This window comes from Ictalurus furcatus, chromosome 16, assembly GCF_023375685.1.
Source record: "Ictalurus furcatus strain D&B chromosome 16, Billie_1.0, whole genome shotgun sequence".
In the NCBI taxonomy this organism is placed as follows: domain Eukaryota; kingdom Metazoa; phylum Chordata; class Actinopteri; order Siluriformes; family Ictaluridae; genus Ictalurus; species Ictalurus furcatus.
Genome location: NC_071270.1, coordinates 11,213,407 through 11,229,432, shown reverse-complemented (window position 1 = coordinate 11,229,432; position 16,026 = coordinate 11,213,407). Strand labels below are relative to the sequence as shown.

General features: G+C 37.7%; 1 protein-coding gene across 1 annotated transcript in view; it reads left to right on the top strand.

The window, feature by feature from the left end:
• The window catches only part of frem2a (FRAS1 related extracellular matrix 2a), an 88,941-nt gene that overhangs the window by 13,085 nt on the left and 59,830 nt on the right, over positions 1 to 16,026 (top strand). The window contains exons 3-4 of the mRNA XM_053644656.1: positions 4,192 to 4,338; positions 12,085 to 12,315. Of these exons, the coding sequence (XP_053500631.1) occupies positions 4,192 to 4,338; positions 12,085 to 12,315 (378 nt within the window). The remainder of the gene's footprint in view (positions 1 to 4,191; positions 4,339 to 12,084; positions 12,316 to 16,026) is intronic.

Here is a 16,026-nt window from a genome sequence, read left to right as displayed (position 1 = left end):
ATTAGCCTGACAAAGTACACTAAGGCCTGATTTATTAAGATCTGAAATAATGAGTGCATGGAATGGAATAAATAGTTTGCGTAAAGGGTTTGAGCATTGCAGGTAATTTACCTGAATAATTGCCTGAATTACATTAAATGCAAAGCAGTAGGTAGAAACACTATTCAAAGAATAAACTGTTTACTCTTGAAAGAGAAAACTGAAATCATAGTGTAACACCGACTAAAAGCAAATTGGACAAAAACACATTTTTGTTAAAGAAACAAAATACTATATGAATAAATGAATAAAAAAAAGTATAGATATCAGTGTGCATTAATAAAGGCTCTGCTAAAATACTGCTGGCATCAGATGTGCAAATGTGGTTAATATCTAATAAACCATCTTTTCCATGGTAATATGTGTATCATTTTGGGAAACATTCTGATAATTATACTGAGGCATAATATAGATGTAATACTGTATAACTTTGATTTCCAAAAACAGGACCAGCCTGCCAGAAACAGGCCTTTAAAAAATTTATATATGGTCTCTAGACATATTAATTTGCTTGCATACTCGAAGTGACTTTAAGCCTTTGTAAATCACATTGCAGGTGCAAAACTAATTAATTTTCATTGACATGGCTCTGTGTTTAGCACCTTAATGTATAAATGCCCCCCCCCCCTACATATTAAGAAAGAAAAAACTGATTAGATATGTTATTTTGCTCAAATGTGGTACATCAGCTTGTGTGATTTTTATGGATGTTATTAAGTTTGCTCATGTTGTTGTATTCATGTCTTCAGCTAACACTTCTTGTCCTTTTAATATGCTATTTAAATATAAACCTGATTTGGAACTTAAAAGTGAAGAAATTATCATAAACATTAAAATGAATGTGATTGAATAGCTCCTGAGTGGAGTATCTGTAAAGAGTTTGGAGTATGGTTGGGAGAATGTGTGTTTGAAACTTCAGGTGGCCTACTGTATAATGTATACCCAGCTAATAACATCAGAGGAAGAATTTTCACCTTCATCTTCACCAGTTTTGTAGCATTTGTGCTACATAATAACATAATGCTTAATATTTCTTTAAATTACTCAAAGCATAGATTGTCGATAAGCAGAAAGTGTACTATGTAAAATACAGTTATTAGTAGGTATATACAGCATTTTAAGAGGATTCAGAGTTAACTCAAGTTGAGTTAATCACACATAGTGAGGATTTAATATCGAAATTGCGCACATCAGTATTCAGAGCTCAGATGTAACTCCAGACTATATTCTGCATTATTCAGAAGTTTATGTAAGAGCATGTATTTTTGCACGATTCTGAACTTGGCGAGTGATCGAGTGTGGAAAAGCATTTAGTTCATCGCCAGTGTGTGACAGTTTGAAGGTGGAATGATGGAATGAGGGTGTGAGCCATATCATTAAAATATAATATAATGAATCTTAATGTGATCATTACAATTAGTACTATTCATGCCACAATATACTGGAAACATAATAGACTCATGTTAAAATGTTTATTTCAGTGCTTGCCATCTTCTCTTTCATTTATGATAATTTATTATTTTTTATTCTTTATCTTTTAAATCATCTCTTGTTTTTTTGTTACATTGTATTTCATTTGAGGCTGTTTCTTTCTTCTTCAGTCTGAATTTCCTGTCCCTGATTTTTTTTGTGCTGAAAGGCAAGTGCTTGTGTTTAAATGCAGTGGTCTAGACTCTGCTGAAAAACCCAGTCTCAGATGCTTTTACTAAAAAAAAAAAAAAAAAAAAACCCCACAAAAAATGGCAACCTGAGAGTAATTTGCATAATCTGAATGAGACTAATATTTATGTGGTTGTATAACCTGTCTCTGAACACACAACTTTTCCTGTATAAAAATGGTGAACTTTTGAACTTGTGTTTCCAACTCTGAATATGGCCCATATAAAACAAATACTATACTTATGTAAGGGAGCTGTTTTACTAAGTTTATTGGTGAGTATGGTGATACCAGAGATCTTTGGATATATGGAGATGTATGAAGCCTGTGAGGAACGTTGTAACAATATTTTGGACAAGGCATGAGAGTGTAAAAACTCAGCCTGCAGCCAGGGTTAGGAAATCACCATGCACAGGACAGACATGGTGGCCTATCATTATATGCAAAATTTAGGCTTGCATGAAACAGAGGGCTGAAGTGAAATAGAGATGCTTTACATGCATGAGGAATCAGCAGGACAGAAGCTTATCTTGACCCACATATGGCTGCTTGGTACATGACATGAATGGATGTGTTTGTGTGTGTGTGTGTGTGTGAGAGAGAGAGAGAGAGAGAGAGAGAGAGAGAGTGTGAGTGAGTGAGTGAGTGAGTGAGTGAGTGAGCGAGCGAGCGAGCGAGGTCATGGCTTTGAGTTTCATAATTGAACGTTACATTGCTAAGGCTAATATTTGCTCTGAAATGGTCCAGCTTGTCTCTTGGCTTCTTTTCTCGTTTTTATGTTCTTGGAGATTTTCGTTCTGCCTTTATGATCTTGCTTTATATTTGATCTATAAGATCTGAGATCTGGCTTTGAGGCTATGCCAAAGTGCTAATTTCATGGTCAAGCCTTTACCATTGTTCACCAGGGTCTAATTACGCTGGTTAAAATTTGATTAGGATAGGAAACTCTAGGAACATTACAATTTGATTTGCTAGTTTCATTTAGATTTGGATTTAGTGTGACACGATTGTTTATACAGCTCTATGCTATTTTGATTTCTGTTTTATTTCTGTAGCCTGCATCATATTTTTTGCTAGTATGGTGTGAACACACACTACTTTTAAAACACAATGATTTTTATGCATTATGAAAAACACTAGGCTTACTGTGCCCCAAGTTTATTTTGCATCTGAACTGTTGCGATTTACATTTTTAATTAAAAATGTTTAGCTTACAATGTGCGCGTGTGTTTTCCAAAATCCACTAATGCACTTTAGCAGTACAGGGGCATGCAATAATTGATTTCTATTCTCCAGTATTTCACAAATAATAATATAATAATTTATTGCAAGACATTTTAATTACAATTTTAATTAATTACTATTGACTGTTGACAGAAGTCAATAGTAGTCGCATGAGCAGATAAAAAGTTGATTAAAAGTAAGCACCATAAGAAAATACATTAAGCCTTGTGTATATAATATTATGTTTCAAATCTGCCATACAGGAAAATATAATGTAGATTATAATCTATTAATAATTAACAATAAATTGTGGTATCCTAAAATGGAATCAGATAAAATCTTTAGATCTATACAGTCCTACCCTAAAAAAATGATAACATTGTTTAATCAAAGAATAAAAACCTATAACCCAGACATTTAAGTCAGATTGTGATGTTTTGTGCATCAAATCTTTCTTGATAATTGCAGTGTATCTAAGAATGAAGTATTTTGCCAGCCCCTAAATTTGATTGTACACTCCCTGTCCACCTTATTAGGAACACATGTACAACTGCACACCCATGCAGTTATCTAGTCCGCCAACCATGTGGCAGCAGCATAATGCAAAAAAAAATAAAAATAATAATAATCATGCAGATACAGGTCAAGAGCTTCAGTTAATGTTCACATCAGAAGGAGGAAAAAGTGTGGTCTCTGTGACATTGATTGTGGCATGGATGTTGGTGCCAGATGGGCTGGTTTGAGCATTTTAGAAACTACTGATTCTGACTCCTGGGATTTTCACACACAACAGTCTCTAGAGCTTTTACACAGAATGGTGCGAAAAACAATCAAATTTGAGTAAGTGACAGTTCTGTGGGTGGAAACGCCTTGTTGATAAAAGAGGTAAGAGGAAAATGGCCAGATTGGTTTGTGCTGCCAGGATATAGAAACTCAAATAATCACTCTTTACAACCGTGGTGAGCAGAAAAGCATCTCAGCATGCATGAAACATCAAACTTTGAGGTGGATGGGCTACAAAAGCAGAAGACTATATCAGGTTCCAGTCCTGTCAATCAAGAACAGGAATCTGAGGCTATAATGAGCACAGGCTCGCCCAAACTGGACAGTTGAGGAAAAATTATGTTAGAATGTAACTTGGCTTGAGCTGACTAACAAATTAGCAATACGAAGATGTTCAGATCTTGAGTTTGTAGACCACATTTACATGAACCATGTGAATAAATAAGGAAAAGTGTATGATTTGAGGTGGAATTTCTATCCCTGTTCAGAAGGACATAAACTGAAGGAGCAGCAGTTCCACCTGGACTGGTCCTGGATCTCTCTACAGAAACAGAACTACATGGTGGACGAGCAGGCCGGAGTGCTGGAGGTTGTGCTCAGACGTAGAGGATATCTGGGGGAAACGTCTTTTGTAGGTGAGTCTGTGGTGGATATACAGTTCCCTCCAAAAGTATTGGAATGTATTGGTAAGGTCAATTATTTTGTTTTTGCTGTAAACTGAAGTCATTTGGGTTTGAGGTCAAAAGATGAATATGAGAAGATAGATCAGAATTTCAGCTTGAATTGCATAATACACAGTCAGTATCCTGATCCATAACCTGAGGCACCTAATTTATTTTTTAACAATGTTTTTTGTGTGTTGTTTGTTGTTGTTGTTGTTTTTTATTAAATGCACTGCCCTGAGTTTTTCCATAATCCCAAATGAAAGGTGATGCAAATTCTCCAATCACTAGACTTAATACTTTTGACAATCACAAAACTTAATATGGACTTCAGTCATTAGCATCGAAAATCTTTTGCATTGAAGTGAGTCTGAATTCATGGTGTGAGCTTTATTGCCCCGGCTTATCAGTGGTGGTTTTTATCCAGTGTTTGAGTGGGTTTTATTCTCCTTTTTCTTTAGAGGCTGAGATGAAAGCTTGTTGTATCTGCAGTCTCAGAGTAGTCAGAATAATTGTGTGTGTGTGTTTGTGTACCTACTTATTTTACTTTGCCTGCCACCGATCAAAATCAGTGTCACCATATTCATATTACTGAAGGTTTTGAGTTATGCTGTTTGTGTGTGTGTGTGTGTGTGTGTGTGTGTGATATAAAGAGTGTGTATGAAAGGAAGGTTTTGCAGAAAAGAAATCAAGCTAACAAAAAACATAGGATGAGAAAAGACGATTAAAACAGAAACATAGGAAAAGAGAAAAGGAAAAAATGTTCAAACTAATGGGTGTTGAAAAAAAAGGAAATGATGATTCTCCCTCACTTTAGGGAGCTGGAGACTAATTTAGCCCTCTGCATGCTGGCTTTAATCGATAAGCTCATATTTAAATAAACGGCTCAGTCAGGCATTCAGCATATACAACCTTCACTTCCTGACAAAAAAAAAAAGATGTTTATCCAACGCTCTACCAGGAAGTGCTTTATTTCAAGTTACACTGTATGGCCAAAAGTATGTGGACACCTGACCATCACACCCATATGTGAATGATCCCCAAACTGTTGGCACAAAGTTGGAAGCACAGACCTGTCTAGAATGTCTTTGTATAGACTGCCATTATGATTTCCCTTCATTGGAACTAAGGGGTCCAAACATGTTCCAGCATGGCACTGTTGCTGTGCAGAATGTGAGGTCCATAAAGACATGGTTTGCCAAGGTTAGAGTGGAAGAAATCGAATGGCCTGCACAGAGCCCTGACCTCAACAGCACTGAACACATTTGGGATGACTTGGAATGCTGAGTGCACCCCTCCTCATCCGACATCAGTGTCCAGCCTCACTAATGCTCTTGTGGCAGAATTGACAAATCGGCACAGCCATGCACCAAGATCTAGTGGAAAGGCTTCCCAGAAGAGTGGAGGTTATTATAACTGAAAGGGGGGTTTAAATCTGAAATGGGATACTCAAATAAGCAATATTGTACAAGCAAGAGTGCAGTTATCCTGAATACCGCCAATATTCACTATAACCACACAATTGCGAGTGCGATATTGCTTTTATACAAAAGTTTTATAAACAAGAAATTAATACTGAGTAAGTGACATTTTGGACACAGTATGGTTTGTCCATTCTGTTTATTTTATCGCCACTTGCTGAAAGAGATCTTTAAGAAGCCACACTTACTTCATAGCATGGCAGCTAGCTGGATAGCTAGCTCACTGATTTGTTCATTCACGGTAAAGGTGCTTCCAGTAAAATTGGTATCCTTTCTTCTTTTTCATCTTCATCTGATAAGCTTTCATATTTTAAGCCAAAAGTTATATTCCTGAAAAGTATTGTTTGTTAATTCTGCTGATACTGTCGCTAACACTCCTGTAGTAACCTTTTTGACCTAGGAGGTGGAATTTCATGTAGCAAACAGATGATTGGTGAAATGTCCCAGTGTTGTTATAAGAAATATAAGCACACTTTGAACACCAGTCAAGTTAGTGGACCAGAACTAACTTGTGTAAAAAGCTCATATCGGTGTGATGGTCAGGTGTCTGCAAACTTTTTTAGTGTAACTAAAATAGTGTAAATTTGCTCAAAATATAATATCAGAAGGTTCATAGTGATATTTACTATCTGATATCACTATCAGATTTTACAATGAAGATTGCAGCATGATTGTTGGTGCCAGAAAGGTTTGAGTAAATGCTTTGAGAAACTACTGATTTATGGAGTCAGGAGAATCTGAACCTGAATTTGTAATAATGCTTGGGAAAAAAACATGTATATATGATGTTGTTGTTGAAATATATTAGAATAGATTGCTTCTGAATTCAAATATACGAAATTCAGGCCTTGAAAAAATTCAAGCTCTCAAGAATTCAGGTTAAAAATATTCAAGCAATTAAAAATTCAGTTAGATAATTCAGGTTGGGCAATTCAGATTAAACATCTGGGGTACTCAAAATGAACACATAAGCCAGGCTCTAATCAGTCTCAATCCTGGCCAATCACAACACACCTCAGAGCTCATGGAGGCAGAGCTTCATTTCTTAGTCATATTTTCAGGTGATGCATGGTGCCTCCCCAGAGGGCCAACCCACTGGGGTTTTCCCAATTTTAAGTTACTTGTGCTACCTCTTCGTGATATGAAATCAAATTAAATATTATAGTAACTTGTTTAATTAGCTGTCATTATAAAAGATAAGCAGCTTCTTGATTTCTAACAGACTTATTTTAGCATTACATTAGCAAACCAGCCATGTTTCAGCATATGACTACAGTCAAGCCAGTCTTGGTGGAAACTCATGAGACGAGCTCTTTTTTTCTGATCTTCCAATTCAGTTATGGTCAAAAAGATGATTTTTTGCACGTCTTTTTTTTTTTTTTTTTTCAACTATTACAAATTCAGGTTCAGGTTCTGCTGACTCTGATTTCACACCATAGCATAACAGAAAAAATATAAATAATCCATTGAGAAGTTCTGCAGGCAGAATCGTCTTGTTGATGACAGAGCTCAGATGAGAATGGCCAGACTGGTTGACAAGAAGGTGACTTAAATAACTGCAGCGATGAGCCGAAAAGCATCTCAGAACACACCAAGCCTTGAGTAGGATGAGGTACAACAGCAAAGACCAAATCAGGTTCTATTCCAGTCAGTCAAGAACAGGAATCTGAGGCAACAGTGGACACAGGCTCACCAAAATTGGCCAGCTGAAGAAAAACACCTCATGGTATTTTTTTCAACTGTCCGCTTTATGTGAACCTGTGCACCCCTGTAGCTTCAGATTTCTGTTCTTGGCTCATGAAAATGTGCTTTTATTTGAACCCCTGTAGTGTATCTTTGTTTGAGATTTTTGATTTTTGGTTGTCTGTCTGTGCATCTGTCCAAGATTCTAATTACTGCGATATGTCAAGAACAAGTGGTTGAATGTTATATGGATATATCATTGCAACCAGCAAATGAACTGATTAGATTTTGGAATTGATCCACATGGCTCAAGGTCACAGCTGGATGAATGTTGCAGCTGGTCAAATGTCTGAAATAGTTTTTCAGGCATACAAATTACAACCCCAATTCAGAAAAACTTGGTCAAATGAACTTTGGCTTGTGTTTAAACAAAAAACGTATAAAGACAGTGTATTTGATGTTTTACCTACTCAACTGATAGTTTTTTTGATGATAAATGTTTATTTTGAAATTGATGCACGCAACACGTTCCAAAAAAGTTGGGACATGGGGCAATTGAGGACTAATAGCGATGTGACAAGTTGAAATAAGAAGATGATGTGAAACAGGCAAGGCAATCGTCTAATCATAGTATATAAGGAGCCTCCAAAAAAGGCCTAGTCCATCAAGAGCAAGGATGGATCGAGGCTCGCCAATCTGCCAACAGGTGCGTCAGTAAATAATCCAACACTTTGAGAAGAACACTTCCCAAAGACAAATCGGTAGGATTTTGGGCATTTCACCTTCTACAGTGCACAATATAATTAAAAGATTCAAGAAATCCGGTCAAATCTCGGTGCGTAAAGGGCAAGGCCGAAAACCACTTCTGAATGTGTGTGATCTCCGTCATGAGTCTGTGATGGATATCCTGACGAGGGCTCGGGAATACTTTTGGTAAACCTGTCAGTCAACACCATTCGCCGCTGCATGCACAGATGTAAGTTAAGGCTTTACTATGCAAAGCATAAGCCGTACATCAACAATGTCGAGAAGCGCCGCTGACTTCTCTGGGCTCGGTCTCTGAGATCTGAGATGGACGGTAGCACAGTGGAATCATGTTTTGTGTTCCGACGAGTCGACATTTTAAATAGTTTTTGGACAAAACAAAAACCGGGCCAAAGAGGAAAAGGACCATCCAAGCTGTTGTCAGCATCAGGTACCAAAGCCTCTGCCATGGTATGGGGGTGTGTCAGTGCCCATGGCATGGGTAACTTGCACATCTGTGAGGGCCAAAAGCTATGTACACATTTTGGAGCAACATATGCTGCCATCCAGAGCAGGACAATGCCAAACCACATTCTGCCTGGATTACAAGCACATGGTTGCTTAAGCAGAGAGTGCGAGCACTTGCATGGCCTGCCTGCAGTCCTGACCTGTCTCGGATTGAGAATGTGTGGCTCATTATGAAGTGCAAAATAAGGCAACAAAGGCCTCGTACAGTTGCACAGCTGAACAAATGCATAATGGATGAATGGGGAAAAATTCTGCCTGCTAAACTTAACCGACTGGTGTCTTCAGCGCCCAAACGCTTAAGTGTTATTAAAAGAAAGGAAGATGTTGCACAGTGGTATACAGTCGACTGTCCAAACTTTTTTGGAGTGTGTTGCAGTCATCAAATTTGTGTATATTTTCAAATATAAATTAAATTCACAAAGTAAAGCATTAAATAATGTGTTAATAATGTGTTTTCAAGAAAGTACAGGGTGAATTGAATTTTCAAATGACTCCTTTTGTTTGTTTTTTTGCATTTTCCATACTGTCCCAATGTTTTCGGAATCGGGGTTGTATTTACAAGAAGAACTAGACTTGATGCTGTCTCCTTCATCTGGTTACTTAAGGGAAATATTCGATATCAAGAAAGTTGTTCTATGACTCGAAATATCTGCTAAGTGTGTGTGTCTTCAAATGTATTAAAAACTACTGAAAACAAATTAGTAGCTGAAGGGCCACTTATTCAACTCTTCACAGCTATTCTGCTTTCCCCAGCATACACACCTACTCCCTTCCACTACTCTCCTGCAGCGTTCCTCTTCTCCACCTCTTCACTTCTTCTCCACATTCTGCACTCTTGGTGCACAGAAAAGCCCTCCTGCTGTCCAAAAGATAGACTTGAAAGTGAAGCTATTCTTTCACTTTTTTCCCCCTTTATATTTACTTTCTATCCGCTATCTATATCTCAATGCTTTCCTCTTTGAAGATGCTCTCCATCATCTTTCATGTATTTTCTATTGTTAAGGGAGCACAGAGGACATAGTAGAGGTTGAATGTGAAATGATTCTCATACTGCCTGGAGACTTTATTCAGATGTAAGCAGAATTCAGATCATGGTGCTTATTTATCAAACCCCTCAGAAAAATCTTGGAGCAGGCTTATTTATTTATTTTTCTATTTGTGGCCTATAGGAATATAATTGTAGGCAGAGAATGAACCGATCCTAGACCAGCTGTTTTAGTCTTAGCTAACCCACTTCTTATCCACGTTGATGGTGAATCAGACTGTTTAATTTAGAAACATGACATCATTTAAGTTAAGTTTTTTTCTGATGGTGTTCTTAAATAATATTTTCAGTGTTTTTTGTGACATCTCCTTTCAAAATAGCTCTCACTAGAGTGCATATTTCAGATTTTATATATATATATATATATATATATATATATATATATATATATATATATATATATATATATATATATATATATTAGTGATAAATATAGAGGGGTATGCACTCTAATTTTTAACCTCACACTGTCTGACACATGAGCAAGGAACAAGGTTACTGAGCTACAAGCCTGAATTAAGCCTGTATCCTGAAGAAATGTAATTCCACCCAGCTGTTTGGGAGGCTCTGACAGAAGGGACCCTGCCAGCCCCTGTGCTTGAAGTGATTCTGATCAAACACTTTATGGCAGATTCACCACAGATTGCTCCAATGGGAGGGGTGTTCTAGACTTACTCGTCACTCCTTGGCAAGTTACAGTTACAATATTGTACATATTTGTATTCTGTCATTACACAACTTTCAATTTCCTGCACATCTTATTGTAGCCAGAATGACTAATGTTCTAGAATGACATCCATCCCTCATTAGGCATCATTTCAATGGTATTGATTAAGGATCTATGCTTGTGACTAGAAAGAATCTTGATCTTAGAACTACCAGGTTCCTTACACCCCAACCAAGCAGTGTGCTACAGAGGCTAATCCTGTGCTTTTAGGATTTGTGGAAAAAAAAAAAACATTTCTAGGTAACAGAGATAAAATATATCCTCTTCATTGATGATTTGCCATTTTCCCAAATCACCTATAATCCTTTATTCTATGTTTATAACTTCAGAACCTTGTGTAATATGGGCTGAAATGCAAGACACATTGATATAACATTACAACAGAGGCATGTAAAAAGCATGTCAAATTGGCAATTAAAACCACTGAGTCATTTTAAAGTCATGTCCTCTCTTTACAGAAGAAAAAAAACAATGTTGATTTAAATGTACATTTAAAGAATTAAACCCTGAGTTTGGGTCAATCTTGAATGTGCTCCAATAAACTCCATTGTAATGCATTCCACTGTGCTTTAAAAGTGGCTGAGGTAAACACTCAGCACATGGTTGCTTTTCTTCAAATAACATGGTTGTCTTCATTGAAATTTAGTCAATGAAATACAATAACTGTCCTATCACAAATGAATTTGAAGTGTGTTTGAGAGACTAGTTAGAGCTGCAATAGATAAAGTGTTGGGGTGTTTATATGTGACATTTTAGCATACGCCCCTGAAATATTTGTCTTATTATTTTACAAGAGAAAATTAGCCAGGAAATGGATAGGTTGTTTCACTTGAATGATGCCAAGATGTACAAACTCCAGCAGGTTTCATGTCAGGAATCCGAGATCAATTAAGAGTGTGCCTGTTAAGCCAAATTTCATGGAGGATTTGTGATTTGACAGTTATTCCATTTCATTGTGACAGTTATTCCATTTCTTTGTGACAGTTATTCCATTTCATTGTGGCACAAATCAGCACTATTTGGATTGAAATGCAATGAAAATGATCACATTATTTGGAGGAAAGCAATGAAGTATTTAGCATTTAGTTTAGTCGTTTAAATGAGTGGAACGCAATATACATTAGCTGAGTTGATGGAATTTCGATGTAATGTGCATTCATTTCAGTATTTCATTCTTTAAATGCGAATCCATGCATTATTTTGCAATAAAGAGATTGAACAATATATAAACTGTGTATAAATCCATCAGTTTTGAAGAATCACAAGAAGCAGTGTGCCTGCTATTGTCATGAAAATTATGTACAGTCTTATCAGAGCATATAAATTCTGAAACTTTGTCCACAGGGAAGTATGGCCTCACCATTAACCTTAAATTTAGCAAGATGTTTACTGCTTGGGACCTACTAATGGAAGAAAAATGATTGTAATCTTTTCCTCTGCACAAGCTTAATATAGCTAAATATGGGCCAGTCTTTCACTCACTTTCTCCATTTCTCTCATTTCTTTTGAAGGAATTGGTACTGTGGATGGCAGTGCTGAGAAGGAGAAGGACTTTCAGGGAAAATTTCAGAAACAGGTGCAGTTTAATCCAGGCCAGAGCACAGCTACATGGAAAATCAAAATCCTTTCTGATGGGAAGTATGAGCAGTCTGAGACCTTCAACATCGTTCTGTCTGAGCCAGTCATGGCAGCATTGGAGTCACCAGCAGTGGCCACAGTGGAGATCGTGGATCCAGAAGATGGTAAGAAACACAGAGAGAACTTAAGGAACAGCTTGAGGCCTTGAAATTTTAAGGTTCTGTAAGACAATTATCTTATTTTAAGATACCAAGGCATAACATTTTGATGCTCAATAAGGCACAATGTTTTTTTTTTTTTTTTTTTTTTATTAAGCAATATTTTGACTGAAAACATCTAATATATATTGACTGGCATATAATAACTCATTTTATAAAGAAATAAGTCAGAACCTTATAATTCCAATGTCTGAGATGTTTCCCTCCATGGTAGTTTTTTGTAATTAAATTAAATTGCCAATGATTATTAATTTTTTAGCAAGACAGCACTGAGAGGAAAAGCAAATGTAGAGAGAAAGAAACCACAGATAAAAAAGAAAATTCGACATATTTCTAAGATGTCATGCTTAATTATTATGTATATATAAACATATTGCAAAACAGTGCACTTATATTGCACATGTATATGGGTGACAAATTAAAGGATAAATTGCTTAAATGTCCCTGGACATAGATTCTAAAACTCACAGGAACTGTACTGATGGGATGAACACCATTCGTCAACTGGCGTTTGGATGATGTGGTGGAAAGCTCTGTCTAAAACATTAGTCCAAAATCTCTCATACAGTGGTGCTTGAAAGCACCTTTAATTAGGTTCTCTTTATCTACTTTTAGGACTGATGATGAAATCTGAAGATGTTTTATGTCATATTTATGCTGAAAAATAGAAAATTCTAAAGGGTTCACAAACTTCCAAGCACCACTGTAGCTTCTCAGTTGTTGAGATGTGGAGACTGTGAAGACCATAGCATATTACTTTCATTTTCATACTCCTGAACCTATTCCTATTTTCATACATACTTCTCATGTAAATGCCAGAAAAAGCTTAGAGATTACAATTCACATAAGCCACTGCACCTCACCTGATCACGTCACATGACTGTCTGCACCTGATTCATGTTTGGGATGAATGAGCACTTGTATATAAGTCATGCTTTGCACTGAACACATTGTCTTTCATTTGTCCTTCTTTACCGTTGTTTCCTGTTGCTGCGTTAAGGTCATTGTTCTATGCTTGTTTCCTATAGTCCCTGTTTTGTGTTTTACTTTCATGTCTATTAAAACTTTATCTGCACTTGCATCCGTATTCACCTCCGTTACGTAACAGAATGAAAGACCATCAAAATGGATGCAGCAGATTTTTTTCTCCACTCAAAAGAAAATCTTGGAATCCCTGAGGTTGGAACCGGAGGGGATGGAGCCTTGGATTAGAAACACAGAAGCATGGCTAAGCCATGCATAAGATCTTTCCCTACCCGAATCAATGGAGAACGTTGCTCAGCCTCCCTGCTCGACTGAGGACGTTGCTCAGACTCCCAGTTTGGCCGAGAGCTCTGCTTTGCCTCCCTGCTCTGCCTTGGAGTTCACTACGCCATCCTTCTCCACCTAGGACGTCGTTCTGCCTCTATGTTCCGCTAAAGACGTCACTCCATTTCTATGCTTCGCGCCGCATGTTGTTCCCTCTTCGTGCTCCACGGAGAACTTCGCTCCTCCCTCATGCTTCGTGTAGAGCATCGATACCCCTCTGGTCTCACAGAGAATTTCGCTCCCCCCTCTAGCTCCATGGTTAACGTTACGTCCCCCTCGGGCTCCACCTTGAGCTTCGTTCCCCCCTCTGGCTGCGTGGTAGCCATCGCTCCATGCCCAAGCCAAGCCGAGGATATCACACCATCTCTCTGCGGTACAGAAGAGCTCGCCTCACATCTGTACCCCAGAGAACACGTTAAGCTCCTCTTTTTGGATCCACAAGGGATAACACTTCATTGAACTTGGAAATGCTTAGGGACATCTGGTCTGGGTGTTCAGGACCCCCTCCTAAACTTATTATGCACTTGGGGGGGGGGGGGGGGGTCTGTCATGTAAATACTGGAAAAAGACTATCTTTCTTTACTGTTGGTTCCTGTTGCTGTGTTAAGGTCATTGTTCTATGTTTGCTTCCTAGCCTTTGTGTTCTATAGTTCCTGTTATGTGTTTTATTTTGATTTCTATTAAAATTTTATTTGCACTTCCATCCGTCTTCGCCTCTGTTACATAACAATACTCATCAATCTAATCCTTCATGGTCTGTGAATGAGGACCACTCCTAGGACTTAGGATCATAGGATAAAGGTGATGAGTCAGAAGAACTTTTATTGATTTACACTGTCTTTTCCCTCTAAGGAAAAGACCCAAACCATGCGGCCAAATGCTCCAACAACATAATAGTTAACTGTCTTTCATTCAGTTTGTTGCCCTTTATTGAGTTAGATATTGAGTCCAGTAACAGACAATATAGTCATGAAGTACTAAAGTAATTTATCAGTCTGACAAAAGAATAGTTCTGAGATGAATGACCTTTGAGTACTTATTAAGCAGTGCTTCTTTCTACATAAACAACGTTTTGCATTCCACTCCATTTTGACCAAATTGGCAGCACAAACTTCATAATAGTGGGGTCTGAGTTGCTGCACAATATCTGGGGGATTTGAATTCTTTTTTCCTTTTTTTTTGTGTCACAGCATGGATCCCAGCCTTCTCTCCATGGCACAAACACAAATACCATAAGCTTCATACTGGAGATGTTGTTTTTTTTTTTTTTTAAATAAAGTAGTCTACAATTATCTAAGCACTTTATTATCCCTTCTGGCTATTATGAACATCCATTTTTCTCCCGCATCTAAGTAGACTCCTTTTTCAAGCTTCTATTAACCACCCAGCATTAAGGCATTACAGAAATCTAGTCTGTTGTGGTAATTTGCATGTTAGAGTGAAATAGGAATATGGCATGTGGCGGCATTAAGAGTTTCTCCTAGATCAACACTGATTAAGGATTTTAGAAGAGTCCTTCTGGAAACGCACCTGCGCATTGAGTACAAATACTATATATACTATATAGAGGTATATGTACAAAACACTGCTTTCTAATTAAGCATCAGAGCCACTGCTAATATCTTTGTCGTGATAAACCTGCAGTTCAGCCCCGGTAATTTGAACTGCCGTTCCCTGTCGAGCATTTGCCACTAGATGTGTTGGCTTTAGCTTCTTTGTTTGCTCCACTGCCTTGAGAGTCTCACATTCTCACTTTCATAAGCAAACTTGGATTTGTAGGCTATGAATAACCAAAGGCTTATTTTTATTTCACAGTGTGTATGTGTGCGTGTTTTCCTTTATTGGCTTTGTGGAGTCTCTTGGTAATTATAATTCAGATCAATCATACCAAATGCAGCTGATGCACTCTTAGAGTGAACTTATTTCGCCATGTTAAAAAAAACAACAACTCCACGGCTTCCCTTGTGAGCTAATTACCAGTTTTACGGCAGAGTTTTTTCTTGCCAAGGCCACATTCCCTTGGGAAGCTTAACGTGTTGGAGAGATGTGGCTCTGTCTACGGTCTGGAATGTAGAAGAAGGGCGGCACTTGACTAGCCTACATGCTCCAGGCCTGCTGTTCCACTCCAGTCTCTATTCTTGGGATTAATTACCCTTTTAAGTATTTGTGTTTTTGTGGTAGCCTGCAGTGTGGGTCTGTATTCATCTTTCCAGATGAACTCCTATTCACATTAATATTGTAACACAGTGCAGGGTTTTTCCATCAATGTGTCTGACCCACTTGCCCTGAGTTGTAGCATGGGTATGAAGATTTTTAGTCATGCAGGACAGATGTTTTAACCTTCATCTG